Consider the following 18815-nt stretch of genomic DNA (forward strand, 5'->3'; position numbering starts at 1 on the left):
GCCAGTATGGTGATGACGAATACACGCTTCTAATGTGCGTTCACTGCGATGTCGCCAAACAAGGATGCGACCATCATGATGCTGTGAACAGAACCTGGATTCATCCGAAAAAATTATGTTTTGGCATTCGTGCACCTAGGTTCGTCGTTGAGCACACCATCGCAGGTGCTCCTTTCTGTGACGCAGCGACAAGGGTAACCACAGCCATGGTCTCCGAGCTAATAGTCCATGCTGCTGCAAACGTCGTCGAACTGTTCGTGCAGATGGTGGTTGTCTAGCAAACGTCCCCATCTGTTGACTCAGGGATCGAGACGTGGCTGCACGATCCGTTACAACCATGCGGATAATATGCCTGTCATCTCGACTGCTAGTGATACGAGGCCGTTGGGATCCAGCAGGGCGTTCCGTATTACCCTCCTGAACCCACCGATTCCATATTCTGCTAACAGTCATTGGATCTCGACCAACGCCAGCAGCAATGTCACGATACGATAAACTGCATTCGCGATAGGCTACAATCCTACCTTTTTATCAAAGTCGTAAACGTGATGGTACGCATTTCTCCTCCTTACACGAGGCATCACAACAACGTTTCACCAGGCAACTCTGGTCAACTGCTGTTTGTGTATTAGAAATCGGTTGGAAACTTTCCTCATGCCAGTACGTTGTAGGTGTCGCCACCGGCGCGAACCTAGTGTGAATGCTCTGAAAAGCTAGTCATTTGCATATCATAGTATCTTCTTCCAGTTTGTTAAATTTCGCGTCTGTAGCACATCACCTGCGTGGTCTAGGAATTTAAATGGACAGTAGTTTACTTGGCGGGAGACGCTAATTTCTAGCCATCTTTACGTTCTCACTGTGAACTCAGAACTGAAAAGAGCGACATGATGCGATCGACGGACGTACGAGACACAGTGCCCAACACATCTGTGAAAAGCTTCATGAGATTTTCACCTTATTTTCGATTTCGCGACCGATCGTTCCATACTTTCCGAATAACCCTCGTACTTTCAGCTGCGCTAAAAATACTCCGGTGATTCGGCGGTGATGACTGAGAGTGAAGGAAGACAGGAGCGCACCCAGCAGCCCACAGCACAGCCGGTATGCTGCCTGACTGACCTCTCTCCATCTGCGAGGCGACTTGCGGCCGCCAGGCGACGTTGGGGACGGCCGTGATGCGCACGGGGTCCGCGCCGGGGGGCGACAGCGCGCACGCGCGGACCGCGGCCGGAGTGCGGATGGCCAGCACGCGGCCGCCGCCGTCCGCCGAGCACCTCTCGTAGCCGCCGCTGTCCGAGTCGGCGGACATGGCGGGCTCGCCGGCACTGCTGCAGCAAAACATCCGTCAGTCAGGCGGCTTCCTGCCGAGAGACGAGCGAGTAAGACGAGCAAGTATCAGCACGAGACCGATGACTTCGCTGTTTGGTCTCCTCCCCCAAACCAACCAGCCAACCATTAGCAACAGGAGTACTTACAGTTTCTTTCTTTCTTTTTCTTTTGCTTGTGCCTTTTCCCGCAATGACGTCGGGTCGGCATGGTTAATCGGATTTGGCAAGGTTAATTTAAGGGGTGGCCAGATGCCCGTCCTGTCGCCACACCGTACCCCCCCCCCCCCCCCCCCCCTAGGACGGAATTAGTGTACCCCAAATGTCTGTGTCTAGTGTAATCTATGGAATAGTGCGAATGTGTTCAGATGTCTGCGAGCCATGCAACTGAGGCGGGACGTGGAGACCAGCCCAGTATTTATCTAGTGGGATGTGGAAAACCGCCTAAAAACCCCATCCAGGTTGGCCGGCACACCGGCCTCCGTCGTTAAGCCGCCGGGAGGATTCGATCCGTGGCCGGCGCGCCTACGCGAGTCCAGGAAGCAGCGCATTAGCGCTCTTGGCTAACCTGGCGGATCAAGAGGAGTACTTACACTGTTTGGTACTAAAGTTCAATTTTTCTCGTAAAAAATTTAGTAACTGACGTTTGTAATAGATTTACTGAAAGTCAACGAACATGTTCAACAGTTCTGACTACACCTGCAATTAATGCATGTTGTGTGTAGGCTACAGAGAAATGCCATCTTATAGAAACCGTTGCACAAAGCTTTGTTATCACCCAAAAATATTTCAGCACTTTATGTACTAATCCTTAGGGGTGTTGTTTCTTTATTTCTCGTTATTCCATGTTAATCTCTCACGTGGTTTATACGAGCTATCGGCACAAAGGTATTTTTTTATGTGCAAAGGAGCAGTTATCAGGTTTAAGCAAAAGTCCAGTATACTAAATTTGGAAATAATGTAATAATAGATTTGTTGACATACCAAACATAACACTATTAATTTAGTGTTAGTAACTTTAAATCCGCCATAAATTCTACAGCTTGTCATCAGCAAAAAAGAACCGATTCTACGAGTATTTTTTTGTTTTTGATTGATTTTAGACATAATCGCTATACAGGATGAGTCATGTAAGATGTAACATCCCCTTTATTTTGTGAACAGTTACACATATGGAAACGCGGTTTTCGGCAAATGTTAGAGCACTGAGGTGGTCACTAAAGCATTTTTAATAAAATGTTAATTCAACGAATCTAGTCCATATGATATAATTTAGAGCACAAAAGCCACATATATGAAAAAGTAGGTAAAATCTTCCTTCAAACATTTAAATATTTAATACAGTAGATCTCTCTGTTTCAGCTCACGCAAATCTGTGAGGATACTCAAATGTGACACACTTTTACTAAGCACTTTGTGACACGCTAGATTGTGTTTCCATATACAAAATTCGTAGATGAACCCGCATCTAGGTCGTAAGTTGGGTCAAGGAGGATTAAGGCTTTTTTCTCGAAGTGCAGGCCTTCCTTACGGTAGTGTTTGCACCCAAATACCGTTTCCGGCCACGGTGAGCTCACATTCTAAGACATTTCTCGCACTTTTTGGGAAAAGTTTCAGTATCAAAAATAACGCTATATCACTGTAATTATTTTCTCACGAGACATCGAATGCAGTTATAAAAAGCGTACGGTTCCATTCAAGAAAACGAACTTGCTTCAATATCTCCATTGATAACAGCGCTAAAAACATGAATCAAACAAAAACATACGTGGCTCTCGACGCTCTAAGATTTGCCAGAAACTGCGTTTCGATATGTGTAACCGTTCACGAAATAAGGGTTTTAGGTCTTAAATGACTCACCTTGTATATCACGTTATTTACGTGTGAAGTCTTTTTGTGGTGTTGTGATTTTGCTTCCTTATTTATGCCGTGCAGATTACCGGGTGTGGAGCCTCTACTATTGCAGGTGAAGCTGGGTGTGAGACGCCAGGATGTTTGGCAGTTCACCTTCCAGGGCACGGCTGCAGTGATGTGGTGGCAGACCGCCATAGAAACAATGCTGGTTGAATTACTCTTTCGCTCCATAACAGTTTTAGCAGTGGAGACAGAGCTGGGAAAGCAGTCTGCCTGTGCCAGCATTAGCCTACCAGAAAGGCACAGCGCTAACTCAGAAGCGCTGCTGCGTGGTGCACAGCAGATGGACACTGCGTGTCTTGGGGTAGCTGGCCAGCCCCCCATTGCTCATTGTAAGTGTGTTGGACCCGATAGGATCAGACTGTGGCACTCAGCACGGATGACGTCTGTGGTATGTGCCAGATGGCGGATAGCGTCAACCTATCCCCACACGGAATGATGTACAGCGACAATGCTTGCTTGCTTGGGGACTGACAGCTGGCATACTAGATGGCCCAGACAGAAGACTATTGTCTCCACGAAAGTGGCTGTCAGCAGACGGTAGTCACCCAGTGGGTGTCCCAAGGGTGTGAAGGTGCAAAGCTTCCCACGCCCGGGTTTCCGGGTTCGATTCCCGGCGGGGTCAGGGATTTTCTCTGCCTCGTGATGACTGGGTGTTGTGTGATGTCCTTAGGTTAGTTAGGTTTAAGTAGTTCTAAGTTCTAGGGGACTGATGACCATAGATGTTAAGTCCCATAGTGCTCAGAGCCATTTGAAACATTTTGAAGGCGCAAAGTGAGCACCTTCCACAGTCAGCACAGACAACAGCCTGCAACTATTGATGACAGATTCTGTCAGTGGTAGCTTGCTGGTTGCTCGTCAACAGCAGAAGGACGCAGACCTCTCCTTGTGAGAAACGGCTAATGATGACTGCATAACTAAGAAACTCTGTGGCACAAGGCACAATGTGATGATGCAGACTAGGAGATATTCAAGATACAACTACAGTTCACTGTTCACACTGATTTGTTATGTAGACTAACAAGCCTTGGACCACGGGTTATAGTGCCTGCAGCTGTTTAAGACGAAGTGTTGAAAGAAGCGCATGACCAAGTAGTACCTGGGCATGGATGACACACGACAATGAATCATAGGGTAGCCAAGCGTTATTGGCGGAAGGCATGTAACAGCATATGGACCAGTATGTGAGGAATTGTGAGCCATGTGCACAAAATGCAGACTTGAATCATCAACAACTACCACTTCAGATATTTCAAAATTTTAAACATGGCTGAAGCAGCAACTGTTGAAAATCTTCACGGTGAATGCTAACAGCCAAACAGTTGCAGGATTAAGGTTTATTGAAATCCTTGAGCACGGTTTAGGTATATCTAAATATACCTTCATCTGAAGCAAAAATACACCTGATGAGGAAGACACCTTCATTATCAAAAAACTTAGCTACATAACTGTGATAGAAGAAAGAAAACACTTATAGATTTAAGTAACCATGAAAATTACCAAAGTAATTACAAGTACAAAAAACTTTTAGTCACTTACTAAAATCTGTAATGGAGATACATAAAACAACAGTGCCAAAGCGCGTCGTCAGTAGTTAAAATAGTTAAAATTAAAATATCACCTCCATCTGTACAGCATAATTATGAAGAGATGGTCGATGCGAACACGGCTTATTATCAGTACTTAGCCTGTGAACTAGCGTGGAGAGGGTGTGGAAGCACTAGGGCAGACAGTTTCTCCGAGGGAGGGCACTTGTGGTATGCGCGAGACACTCGCGCACATTAAAACCCAGGGATACAGACTCATGCGCGTCAAAATTTTAAACGTTGTGCTAATTCAAACCCTCTATCTTAATAAATAAAGCACATCAGAACTATTTAAAACGCTTACATACAATAGAAAATATGAACACCTATTTACATGTGTCCTAGTGTCAAGCAGGTAAAGCTTGCGCTAAGGAACACATCTAACGAGAGAGGGCACTAGTGTTATGCGCGAGAATCTAGCGCAAATGAAAGACTAGAATACATACTAAAGAAAACGAACAAAATGTTGTAGTAAATCCAACCCATCTGTCGTCATGAATAAAAAACATAACATAATCTTTTAAACCACATCTAAACGCCGAAAACCGCAAGCAACAATCATCAAAAATACGTAAAATCCCAACAAGACAGGAAAGGAGCATCTCACCAGCATCAACAGATAAGAAAACTAGCTTCTAGTCAGCCAGACTATATTACGTTAGAGCAAGAGGGGTTTGAAACTATCAAAAAAAATTTTGTTTCTAAGCTGCACCTGTTCGTTAAGAGTAAATCCATCTTTTTGAGATAGATATTTGAAAATTTCTAATACCTTGAACAGGTCCAGTTTTTAACCCTTACTCACTTCGTGTAGCAATTCTACGTCATCCAGTCTACGTGGCGTATGCTGTAAGAGCAATAGATGTTCAGCAAACGCGGAATTGCACACGTTTTCTCCATTTTTATCTAGCATGTGTTCTTTATATCTTACTTTAATGGGTCTACCTGTCTGTCCAACGTAATAGCTGGGGCAGTCGTTACAAGTAATTTTTTAAACTCCAGATTTAATGCCAAGTTCTTCCCGTGCCCCAATAGTATGAATCACTCTTTGTTTTAAGCTACTATTTACGGAAAAGGCAACTGTGTAACCGTATTGATTCCGTAGAAGTCTCCTTATCTTGTTTGATCCGTTCCTCAAAAATGGAATAGAAATAAAGTCATTACCCTCACTCTTTATCACCCTGTTATCTCCTAAGGTTGTACATTTTACAGCTTTTTTTCCCCTAACGATTTGGTCAGTTAACATAGGGTCGTATCCATTGTTAATAGCTATTGATTTTACTAAAGATATTTCTTTTTCTATACCTTCTGACGAAGGTATATTTAGATATGCCGAAAACATGGTCAAGGATTTCAATAAATCTTTGTACTGTAACTGTTTGGCTGTTATCATTTACCATGAAAAAACGTCAGTTATTACCAAATGCTACCACACGATACTAAATGTTTGGGATGGAAATCTTATGTCTGTTTAGTCAGATGCCAATAGCTAACAACTATGGCCTGACCGTTGTAGGTCATTCTTTGCCATATGTTCCAAAGCTCACCATTCCTACTCAGCAATCAAGTACAGTTGGAAAACAACTGACTTTTGTAGTTTGGCTTCCCTGAAACGATAACTACTGATTAGGGCACCAGCTTCGTGTCAGACTTAATGGAACAGCTTTGACATCCTCTATGTATCCGAAAACTAAGAACTATTCCATTGATAATTGGAGGACTGAATGCATTCAGTGAACAATTAGGAAGATTCTAAGCTATTGTGTGAATAGGAAGTGTAGGGACTGGGATGATTACCTGTAGAATTTCATGGCTGCATATAGTTCAAAGATGCACGATCGTGTTGGTTTCTCATAATATGAGATAGTATATAAAAGGAAAATTCCGTCACTATCTGAGGTTATTAGACTGAAGTTAGGAAAAAATGAAGAACTCGTATGGGACTTTACTAGAACATTAAAGGCTGTGTGGAGGCGAGCGCAGAAAGCGAATACTAAGGCACTGGAACGTCAGGAGAAAATGGGATGGCTTAGTGGTAAACTGCCAGAGTACAGGGTTGACCATTGGGTGATGTTAACTAGCCTGTATGAACTGAAGAGTAGGACAAAGAAATTTGTTGCATGACAACAGGGGCCATAAGGAGCTGTGGAAGTGTCATCATGGGTAAACATTGAATAGCAGTTGGCAATATGGTAACAATTGTCCACATGAGTCAAATGCATCCTTTTAATGGCGCTCCATTAGGTATTGTAGCAGTTGTGTAAGGAATGGGGTAAGGCAGAGTGTGCTTGCGTAAAAGTAAGATTTTTATCATTTCTGGTTTGTAGAAATGAGTCACGGGCAACAGGTTTTTTCAGGAATGGCTGGGGAGTGGTTGTGATTTCCTTCCTCCTGGGGTCGCTGTCACTAAGGACAACCATGCTGCATGTCTTAATTCTGGCATTTCTGCATCTCTTCAGTAGAGAAGTAGTACACTCCTGGAAATGGAAAAAAGAACACATTGACACCGGTGTGTCAGACCCACCATACTTGCTCCGGACACTGCGAGAGGGCTGTACAAGCAATGATCACACGCACGGCACAGCGGACACACCAGGAACCGCGGTGTTGGCCGTCGAATGGCGCTAGCTGCGCAGCATTTGTGCACCGCCGCCGTCAGTGTCAGCCAGTTTGCCGTGGCATACGGAGCTCCACTGGTAGCATGCCGCGACAGCGTGGACGTGAACCGTATGTGCAGTTGACGGACTTTGAGCGAGGGCGTATAGTGGGCATGCGGGAGGCCGGGTGGACGTACCGCCGAATTGCTCAACACGTGGGGCGTGAGGTCTCCACAGTACATCGATGTTGTCGCCAGTGGTCGGCGGAAGGTGCACGTGCCCGTCGACCTGGGACCGGACCGCAGCGACGCACGGATGCACGCCAAGACCGTAGGATCCTACGCAGTGCCGTAGGGGACCGCACCGCCACTTCCCAGCAAATTAGGGACACTGTTGCTCCTGGGGTATCGGCGAGGACCATTCGCAACCGTCTCCATGAAGCTGGGCTACGGTCCCGCACACCGTTAGGCCGTCTTCCGCTCACGCCCCAACATCGTGCAGCCCGCCTCCAGTGGTGTCGCGATAGGCGTGAATGGAGGGACGAATGGAGACGTGTCGTCTTCAGCGATGAGAGTCGCTTCTGCCTTGGTGCCAATGATGGTCGTATGCGTGTTTGGCGCCATGCAGGTGAGCGCCACAATCAGGACTGCATACGACCGAGGCACACAGGGCCAACACCCGGCATCATGGTGTGGGGAGCGATCTCCTACACTGGCCGTACACCACTGGTGATCGTCGAGGGGACACTGAATAGTGCACGGTACATCCAAACCGTCATCGAACCTATCGTTCTACCATTCCTAGACCGGCAAGGGAACTTGCTGTTCCAATAGGACAATGCACGTCCGCATGTATCCCGTGCCACCCAACGTGCTCTAGAAGGTGTAAGTCAACTACCCTGGCCAGCAAGATCTCCGGATCTGTCCCCCATTGAGCATGTTTGGGACTGGATGAAGCGTCGTCTCACGTGGTCTGCACGTCCAGCACGAACGCTGGTCCAACTGAGGCGCCAGGTGGAAATGGCATGGCAAGCCGTTCCACAGGACTACATCCAGCATCTCTACGATCGTCTCCATGGGAGAACAGCAGCCTGCATTGCTGCGAAAGGTGGATATACACTGTACTAGTGCCGACATTGTGCATGCTCTGTTGCCTGTGTCTATGTGCCTGTGGTTCTGTCAGTGTGATCATGTGATGTATCTGACCCCAGGAATGTGTCAATAAAGTTTCCCTTTCCTGGGACAATGAATTCACGGTGTTCTTATTTCAATTTCCAGGAGTGTAGATGCATTGGAGAATCAGCAACTAGAAGGAGGGGACTGTTCTCTAGGCTAAAGGATGTCATCCTAAACAGCCAGGACTGGATGCTGAAGTTGACCTATGTAGGAAATGAGGAACAAAGTATGGAGACTGAAAGAGATGCTGCCAAAGCACATCTTGTGGCCAAAAGAAAAGGAGTGTTTGGCGAATTGTGAGAAAAGTACTAAGGATGACGCCTCTCATGGGAGCGACTATGGGAGCATTATGTCAAGCATGTTGATACTGACGATATCCAAGAACTAAATAATATGTTGGGACAAATGAGACAATTGGTCAGCATGAAAAAAGTTATGCTGGAGTAGAGTATCACACATCTAACAAACTTGGAACAGTGCACGCTGAATAACACTCAGACGTTGTGAGAACTAACAATAGAGTCGATGGGGTATTTGAAAGTAACCACAGGCAAGGTGAATCACGATCTGAATGTGATACAGGCGCAGGTAGATCTGCTAAGATATTAGAGTAGCTTTCGCAAGACACCTACAGTCGCTAGCTGATAGCACAGGGGATGCTATAGTAGAGGTAACAGCATTGCAGGAGGCCAAACACCATGCAGTACATAGCCAATTGAGTCTTAAATTGCCGGCCGAAGTGGCCGTGCGGTTAACGGCGCTGCAGTCTGGAACCGCAAGACCGCTACGGTCGCAGGTTCGAATCCTGCCTCGGGCATGGATGTTTGTGATGTCCTTAGGTTAGTTAGGTTTAACTAGTTCTAAGTTCTAGGGGACTAATGACCTCAGCAGTTGAGTCCCATAGTGCTCAGAGCCATTTGAACCATTTGAGTCTTAAATTGTTGCCCTGAATAATTCCTTGCTGACCTACGACAGGTCCAGGACAAATCAATAGCAGAAATTAAACACATAGTTAAACCAAATGAACAGAGTTTGTCTTTATAATGTCACATGGCAACAGTAGGGATTAGTAGCGAAAAAGGCCAACTCCATGCACTAGCTCAATTTCCAGAGTGAGGTATCAATGCATGTTACGAATGCTTAATAGTCTGTCCAATAAAACGTGGAACTCTAGAGAAGTAGAGACAGATAAGAACACAAGACGCAAGAGAAGCCGTTGATCTCTAACGCAAGGGGAAGTTATGTTTTAATGTTGGCAGACAAACTTTGTCATTCTGAAGTACGATAAGACTGACCCAAGCGGTCGAGACAGAGGTAAGCGGGGTACAACAGGTTTTAGGGAAAGCATGAGTATGAGGATGCCCACGGGATATCCAAGCACTGCACCCTTACTTGCAAAGGTCTTGCATGCATTAGATCTATTACATATTTAGATCCAAAATGGTTATCACACTAAGACTGAGGGTGACCTAAGAAAAGATGAGACCAGAACTAAAAAGTGATAGATTACTGATTAATGGCACAACTAGAGCTACAAGGTGGGGGGTTGTTTTTTAATGACACAACTTATGACATGTGTGGAGCAGTTTTTCGTCTCACAGCTACTATCACAGGGAACACTTCCACGAATGTGACACAGCCATTGTTGTGCCAGGTAGATAAAACACTGAACATACTTTCTGCCCAGAACCTAACCTACCTAAACAACACATTGAAAACTGACCTCAATTCCCTGGGCGGGCTGATACCAATGCAAAAAGGGCGCATTACCATGGGGTAGACGCTCCAGCACGTGCAGCAATACTTTGATGAACAAATGAAGTAAAGTCCTGCTAACGAGTGTCTCAATTTCTGATACCTCGTGGTTCTGACTCTACTTTGTGCGATATGTGTCTACTTTTGGTGGAAAACAGCCCAACCACTTGAGCACCCAGTGCATCAATTGCCAGCAGACTGGGTAAATATTAGAAAATAGTAATTAATTAATAAGCAGCCACTGACAAATGTGGTTCATGCTGAACTATACTAATCAGAACAATAGAATGTTGTACATTTATGTCAAACCGTGATACGCGTTGCCTGATGTTCCCAGAAATGTAAATGGATGAAAATCCAGAGGACTAGATTTCCGAAAGAGGAAAGGAGTGTTACGCTACAATTTGGCTGGTCTAATGAATGGTTCTAGCGACTGAAACAGGGATACTACATTATGTGGAAGGTACCACGCATAAGTAACAAGGCGTCCTGTCACAAGTATATGCATTCAGTGCACAAGGACAACTATTCAATGAGCTGACATTTCAGAAGATTCCACCCACATTCTCTAAAAGGAGATATTGCTGCACATTACAGCGCCAACAAGACTTACGGAGGCACTAACATGATGGTAAATCTAGGGAAAATGATGCCAAGATTGGCCAACAATTACACTCAGCACCCCTGGTCTTTTAAAACTTAGTGGACATGACGGCTGCCATTTCAGAAACACTAGCTCACTTAGCACAGTCCACACAGGGTAATGCAGGATGAATGACACATAATTCGTGAGGTGTTTCTACATATCAAGATAAACCGAAAAAGTCCTGTGAACACGTGTCCGATTTTCAGTCACTACAGAACTGGAGTGAATTTAAGACTACACAAATCAATGAATGAATATGAACACAAGTGTGAATATTACTTACTGGAATGCTGTGTAGGCACAGGGGTGGTCAGAATAATTATGGGACAGATGACTGATTCATTCTGCAACAGGTGCGGGGGTTCTCCAACAGATGGCAGCACTGTGACATAGCAGTGAGGCAATTGCTGCAAGTGTACCCAGTGTGCAATTGACGGCTGCATCGGTGAGCAATCGTGAAGTCGTGTGTGTTGTGTGTGAGTGTTGTATAATTGAGCAATTACATTGTGTCCATGAATACCAACATGCCACATACAGTATGTTCAACCATGCAGAATTTGCAGACACGTTGTTTGTGTACTGTAATGGCAGTGCTTGTGCGGCTGTGACAGATTACCAAAGAGTTTTCCTGACGAGAGAATCCTCTGTACCAGGGTTTTCCAAACATAACATGAATCTGGAACAGCGCCCAGTGTACACATAATATCAGAATATGTGGCCATCCAGTCAGTTGTGGAAGGGGGAGACATCATTACAACGATACAATGAAGTCCCACCACCAGTACACGGCACATTAGATGTCTGCTTGATATTCCACAAACGCTAGTGTGACTTATGTTACAGTTCGAGGGCTTGCACCCATGCCATGTGCAGTGTGTGCAACGTCTGCCTCCAGGTGACTCAGTAAGCAGGTAACAATTTTGTGGCTGTACATAGTGGCATTGTTAAATACACTTCATTTACAGATGAGGCTACATTTACATGCATTGATATCATGAACACATTCAATTCTCATGCGTCAGCGGTCGAGAACCCACACGCCACTAGAGAAACAAGATTCCAAGTTAGATTCTCAGTGAACATCTGGTGTGGTATGATTGATGACCACCTAATAGGACCTGTGTTCCTGCTAAATCGCATAACAGCCACAGCGTATGCACATTTCCTGATATAACACCTACCTGCACTTTAGGAAGATGTGATAATAGAGTAATGACGGCATACGTACCACAACATGATGGATCACCAGTTCACTTTACGAGACAAATAACACATTTCCTCAGTGGCATATTAGTCATGACTGACCCATTAACTGTCCTGTCAGATCTCCTGACCTAATCTACATCTACATCCATACTCCGCAAGCCACCTGACGGTGTGTGGCGGAGGCTACTTTGAGTACCTCTATCGGTTCTCCCTTCTATTCCAGTCTCGTATTGTTCGTGGAAAGAAAGATTGTCGGTATGCCTCTGTGTGGGCTCTAATTTCTCTGATTTTATCCTCATGGTCTCTTCGCGAGATATACGTAGGAGGGAGCAATATACTGCTCGACTCCTCGGTGAAGGTATGTTCTCGAAACTTCAACAAAAGCCCGTACCGAGCTACTGAGCGCCTCTCCTGCAGAGTCTTCCACTGGAGTTTATCCATCATCTCCGTAACGCTTTCGCGATTACTAAATGATCCTGTAATGAAGCGCGCTCCTCTCCGTTGGATCTTCTCTATCTCTTCTATCAGCCCTATCTGGTACGGATCCCACACTGGTGAGCAATATTCAAGCAGTGGGCGAACAAGTGTACTGTAACCTACTTCCTTTGTTTTCGGATTGCATTTCCTTAGGATTCTTCCGATGAATCTCAGCCTGGCATCCGCTTTACCGACGATCAACTTTATATGACCAATCCATTTTAAATCACTCCTAATACGTACTCCCAGATAATTCACTGAATTAACTGCTTCCAGTTGCCGACCTGCTATATTGTACCTAAATGACAAAGAATCTTTCTTTCTATGTATTCGCAGCACATTACACTTGTCTACATTGAGATTCAATTGCCATTCCCTGCAGCATGTCTCAATTCGTTGCAGATCCTTCTGCACTTCCGTACAATTTTCCATTGTTACAACCTCTCAATATACCACAGCATCATCCGCAAAAAGCCTCAGTGAACTTCCGATGTTATCCACAAGGTCATTTATGTATATTGTGAATAGCAACGGTCCTACGACACTCCCCTGCGGCACACCTGAAATCACTCTTACTTCGGAAGACTTCTCTCCATTGAGAATGGCGTGATGCGTTCTGTTATCTAGGAACTCTTCAATCCAATCACACAATTGGTCTGATAGTCCATATGCTCTTATTTTGTTCATTAAACGACTGTGGGGAACTGTATCGAACGCCTTGCGGAAGTCAAGAAACACGGCATCTACCTGTGAACCCGTGTCTATGGCCCACTGAGTCTCGTGGACGAATAGCGCGAGCTGCGTGTCACACTATCGTCTTTTTCGAAGCCCATGCTGATCCCTACAGAGTAGATTTCTAGTCTCCAGAAAAGTCATTATACTCGAACATAATACGTGTTCCAAAATTCTACAACTGATCGACGTTAGAGATATAGGTCATTAATTCTGCAGATCTGTTCGACGTCCCTTCTTGAAAACGGGGATGACCTGTGCCCTTTTCCAATCCTTTGAAACGCTACGCTCTTCTAGAGACCTACGGTACACCGCTGCAAGAACGGGGGCAAGTTCCTTCACGTACTCTGTGTAAAATCGAACTGGTATCCCATGAGGTCCAGCGGCCTTTCCTCTTTGGAGCGATTTTAATTGTTTCTCTATACCTCTGTCGTCTATTTCGATATCTGCCATTTTGTCATCTGTGCGACAATCTAGAGAAGGAACTACTGTGCAGTCTTCGTCTGTGAAACAGCTTTGGAAAAAGACATTTAGTATTTCGGCCTTTAGTCTGTCATCCTCTGTTTCAGTACCATTTTGGTCACAGAGTGTCTGGATATTTTGTTTTGGTCCACCTACCGCTTTGACATATGACCAAAATTTCTTCGGATTTTCTGCGAAGTCAGTACATAGAACTTTACTTTCGAATTCATTGAGCGCCTGTCGCATAGCCCTCCTAACACTACATTTCGCTTCGCATTTTTTTTTTGTCTGCAAGGCTTTGGCTATGTTTATGGTTTCTGTGAAGTTCCCTTTGCTTCCGCAGCAGTTTTCTAACTCGGTTGTTGTACCACGGTGGCTCTCTTCCATTTCTTACGATCTTGCTTGGCACATACTCATCTAATGCATATTGCACGATGGTTTTGAACTTTGTCCACTGACCCTCAACACTATCTGTACTTGAGACAAAATTTTTGTGTTGAGCCATCAAGTACTATGAAATCTGTTTTTTGTCACTTTTGCTAAACAGAAAAATCTTCCTATCTTTTTTAATATTCTATTTACGGCTGAAATCATCGATGCAGTAACCGCTTTATGATCGCTGATTCCATGTTCTGCGTTAACTGTTTCAAATAGTTCGGGTCTGTTTGTCACCAGAAGGTCTAATATGTTATCGGCACGAGTCGGTTCTCTGTTTAACTGCTCAAGGTAGTTTTCAGATAATGCACTTAAAAAAATTTCACTGGATTCTTTGTCCCTGCCACCCGTTATAATCCCATTAGACTTCTGTTTATCGGTCTCTTTGAAGGAGGATGTGTATGCTACGAAGGTGGACGCACGTGAAGAACTTGTCGCTCGCATCACTGGCACTGTTACCTGCATCACGGTTATTCTGCCCCACCATAACGAATACACAGCATTTCGGTAAGCAATATTCACACTTGTCTTCATAATCATTCAGGGATATGTGTACTCACTCTAGTTCTGTAATGAACTAAAATCAGGCACATGTGCATAGGATTTTTTCGTTTTATTTTCATATGTGGAATCACCTTACAAATTATGTGATATTCCCCCTGAATCACCCTTAAAATTGCCAAATTCAGACAGGTGTTATCAGTTACGCAGCCATCACCAACCGCTAGTCACAAACAGAGTTATGTACCCATCTGCCATCTGAGAGGAATTAGCTTGCGGCAGCCATCAAATCCTGTTGTCAGTAGCTGCAGGCCACTGCCTGTGCTGAGTCTGGACGCTGCTGACTTGGTGCCTTCATGCCATCAGTCCACCCCTTGGGTGTCTAGCATCTGTGATGGCTATCTTCGTGGTGGATCCACAGTGAGCACACATGGTCAACATCATCCATGCTGGGGGTTACAGTGTGATCCTGTCTAACCAGTACATATCATGCTGAGCAGCTATCTCAGTCTATGTGCTATCCATCTGCGATGCTTCACATGGCTCCTCTCGTGAATCAGTAGCTGTGCCACTGTGCTGATAGCAACACCTTACCAACGGCCATAATTGGCTGAAGGAACACACAGCACACTGTCCTTCTGTCAGGCTACTATTGACACTGGCACCCTTTAATAGCTGTGGCCACTGACATCATGTAAGCCATTGACCATATTTCCAGCTCTGTGTCCACTGCTGTATATTTTGTGGAACAAAAACTTGTTCAACCAAAATTGTTTCCTCGTCAGTCTGTCAATCGATAATACCCACCACTCCACTGCAGCCGTGCCCTGGTAGACGAAATACCATACCTCCTGATGTATCACGCCCATCTCCACCTACCAACATACACACTGGACACCCTGCTCTCCAGAGACAGATTAAACCACTTACTACTTTTACTGTCGTTTATTGCTGTTATACACGCTTTTGATGTAATTAATCAGTGAAGTACAAGAGTTTCGGCCGCCATTTCATGTGTTATTATACCTATTTAATGTTCATTTATTCCGTTTACTATTTGTCTGGTGACTTGTGCACGATTCCAAAGTGTTGTCATCATTTAATATGTTCAGCTCCTGTGCATGCGTGTGTGAGTGTGCGTGAGACAGTAAGAAGGAGGGAGGAATAGCGAGAGAGAGAGAGAGAGAGAGAGAGAGAGAGAGAGATTCAGAAGCTGGTGGAGTGAGTGGTATGGTGGATGGGTTTGAGAATTTAATTTAGAGTGTAGCCATACACTTTTTTGAATTGAAGTTATTTATAGTTCTTCCAATGTGGCAAATAGTCTTTCACTGCACCGTGATATATGTTCATTTATTACTTTCTTCTCTTGGGCTACTGCTTTTTGGATGTGATAATCCTCTTCTACTGCAAATTTTTCGTTTTTGATAGTTTGACGAACTCTTACAGTCTCTTTGTTCTCTGTACAATGCTCAGCAAATATTGTGTGGGAGCTAGTACTTTTTAATGCTCTGAGACTTTCTGTACATCTGGTTCTAAAATCGCTACATGTCTGGCCCACGTATACAGAGTGACAGCAATTACAAATTAAATGGTAGATACCATGTTGGCTTATTCATTAGTGTATCAGTTTCGGTGGTTTGTCTTCCACATCTGTTCTGCATTGTGGTGTTAGTTCAGTATAATATTCTGAGTCCTTGTCTCTTCAGTACTTTGCACACCTCGTATGTGACATGTTTATCATTATGTACCATGTGTTGCTTACAGTCTGCTGATTTGTTGTTGTGTGTTGTATTTTATCTGTCTGTGTAAGTGTTTCCTATTTATGAAGCTTCTATTTCTGTGTTTATTGCTTATTGCATCTACTGTCTATCCATTATAGCCAGCATTCTACGTAGTCTGTTTTGCTGTGATTTGATTCTATTGTGTAGGCATGTTTGTTCATATGTGTTCTATTCAGTCTGTGTAGAAAATACGTAAAAGTGGCTTCTATATATGTTACAGAGTGATTCGACTGGTTTTGGATACTTTTGCTAGTAGTTATGGGCTTCTAGTATATTGTGAATTCACGTATGTTTTTCCTCTTGTGACTGGTGAGGTCTAAGAAATTAAGTGATTCGTCAGTGGCTGAACGATGAACTGTTTGTGGAAGGATAGCGATTATATCATCATGAAGTTCTTTTGTAAGAGTATATACTTCAACTAACAGACAGATTGTATCATCTGTGTATCTGTACTAATACTTTATGTTGTCCTGCTTCGGTTTACCAGTTTTGTCAAAGATTTGATTTTCCATATGATTCATGAATACGTCAACTAGGAGGTTACTGACTGTGGATTCCAAAAACACTCCTTCTTATTGACTGTTTTGTACTGTGATGAGCTTGAGAATATCTGATATTTCTTGTATGTTTGTCACAGATGCGTTTCCTGTATTTATATATTTTCTGTAGCAATGTGCGTCTTAGCTTGGCTAAATAGTAGGTAAATGCACTGGTAAAGTTGATCGTAGGTCTTCTGTGAATTTTTTGTTTTTGAATTTTAAGTAATTATTTCAGATTGGGGAGCTTGGGATTTTGCCATGCAATTCTTTCTATCTGTGTGTCCGTGAAAATCATCTCTGTGATTTTCAGAGTTTTCTGTAAGTTTCTTTGGTATCTGTTTGTAGGATCATTTGCTAGTTCTGTATTGTTCTTCTGGATGAATTTTATTGTTTTGTCAATGTACTCCTCTTTCATGATTGCAACTATGTGGGCTTTGTCAGAATTTGTGATAATGGTGTACCCTGCTTTAGTTTTTGTGCGGTCTTTTGTAGGTTTTTTTGTTTAGTTGTCTCTGTGTTTTGTTCTTATGATGGTTTTGTTCTCTGTGATTATATTTTTCTTTCTTCAGCGACTATTTTTGTGGTTCGGTTTGGACTGAATTGAGGTGTGTTCAGTCTTTCGTGTTGCTTATGATGTATTCAGTTCCTGTTATGGACTTCTTCGTTGTTTAGTGGTGCACCGCTGAGTCTATGTTAAGTTTAGTATCTTTTCAAACAGGCTCCTTCCTTGTTCAGAGAAGTTTATGTCTGTTAAATTAATCACTGGTTTTGTGAAAGGTGTATTTACTTTGTGATCGGTTAGACTTCTTAAAACAGGGAACAGCTTGTATCCGAAACTATCAAAAGAAGGGAATTATCCCTTCCAAAGAAAAGTAAAACAAGAGAGGTAAGTTCTAAAGGACGCATATCATGGTGCAATAAAACGCTATTTGCCACAAAAGACGAACTGTACAGCATATGGTTACCTTCTATATCAAATTCTCCACCTCATCCTCCATACCACTCACTCTAACTGCCTCTTCCTCCATCTCTATTCTCTCAATATGTACATCTGTCTCTCTCTTTCTATTTCTCTCTACCCCTCACTCAGACATGCATACTCTCTCTCTCTCTCTCTCTCTCTCTCACACACACACACACACACAAACAAACAAATAAACAAGCAAACGTTGTCAAGCTGGTTTCAAACAGCAGTAACACTTTGAAATCCCTAAGTGACATGCTAAGTAACGCGATGTGTATCGATTTTCAGTCTGAAATGAACACATAACGGAAAAATAGAAAACATATTTCTGTTTGTGCATGACATGTAGCATGGTAGATATAAAGCAACCAGCATACACAATTAATAGCGTCATGTGAAGCAATCTAAATTCAGTACCCTCGCTTTAAATGTTTAAGAATACTCTAACTATGTATAACACCTCAACTCAGTGACATAGTCTTCACTGTATACTGTATGTAAATTAATGTAAAATATTTAACACTTAATAATCGTTCCTTTGTACATTTAAAAACATTTTATCCAAACATTCATTTAATGAACACAAGACATTAAGATGTGATAATTTATCTAAAGAATAAATAAAAACAAAATATATCGCTGATAGTGGCACATGAAGTTCTGAAACATGTTTAGGTAGTAGAAAAAAAGTAAAATATAGTCCAGGATAAGATGAAGTGCCTG

At 43.6% G+C, this 18815-nt stretch overlaps 1 protein-coding gene across 2 annotated transcripts in view; it reads right to left on the reverse strand.

Moving 5' to 3' along the window:
- The window catches only part of LOC124544736 (mesoderm posterior protein 1), a 98243-nt gene that overhangs the window by 35782 nt on the left and 43646 nt on the right, over positions 1–18815 (reverse strand). The window contains exon 2 of one of the 2 annotated variants that reach the window (XM_047123402.1): positions 1120–1328. In XM_047123402.1, the coding sequence (XP_046979358.1) occupies positions 1120–1309 (190 nt within the window). In that variant the 5' untranslated portion in view covers positions 1310–1328. Of the gene's footprint in view, positions 1–1119; positions 1362–18815 lie in introns of both variants that reach the window. The other variant, XM_047123394.1, reaches the window with a different exon arrangement.

Source organism: Schistocerca americana, chromosome 1 (assembly GCF_021461395.2).
Source record: "Schistocerca americana isolate TAMUIC-IGC-003095 chromosome 1, iqSchAmer2.1, whole genome shotgun sequence".
Lineage (NCBI taxonomy): Eukaryota > Metazoa > Arthropoda > Insecta > Orthoptera > Acrididae > Schistocerca > Schistocerca americana.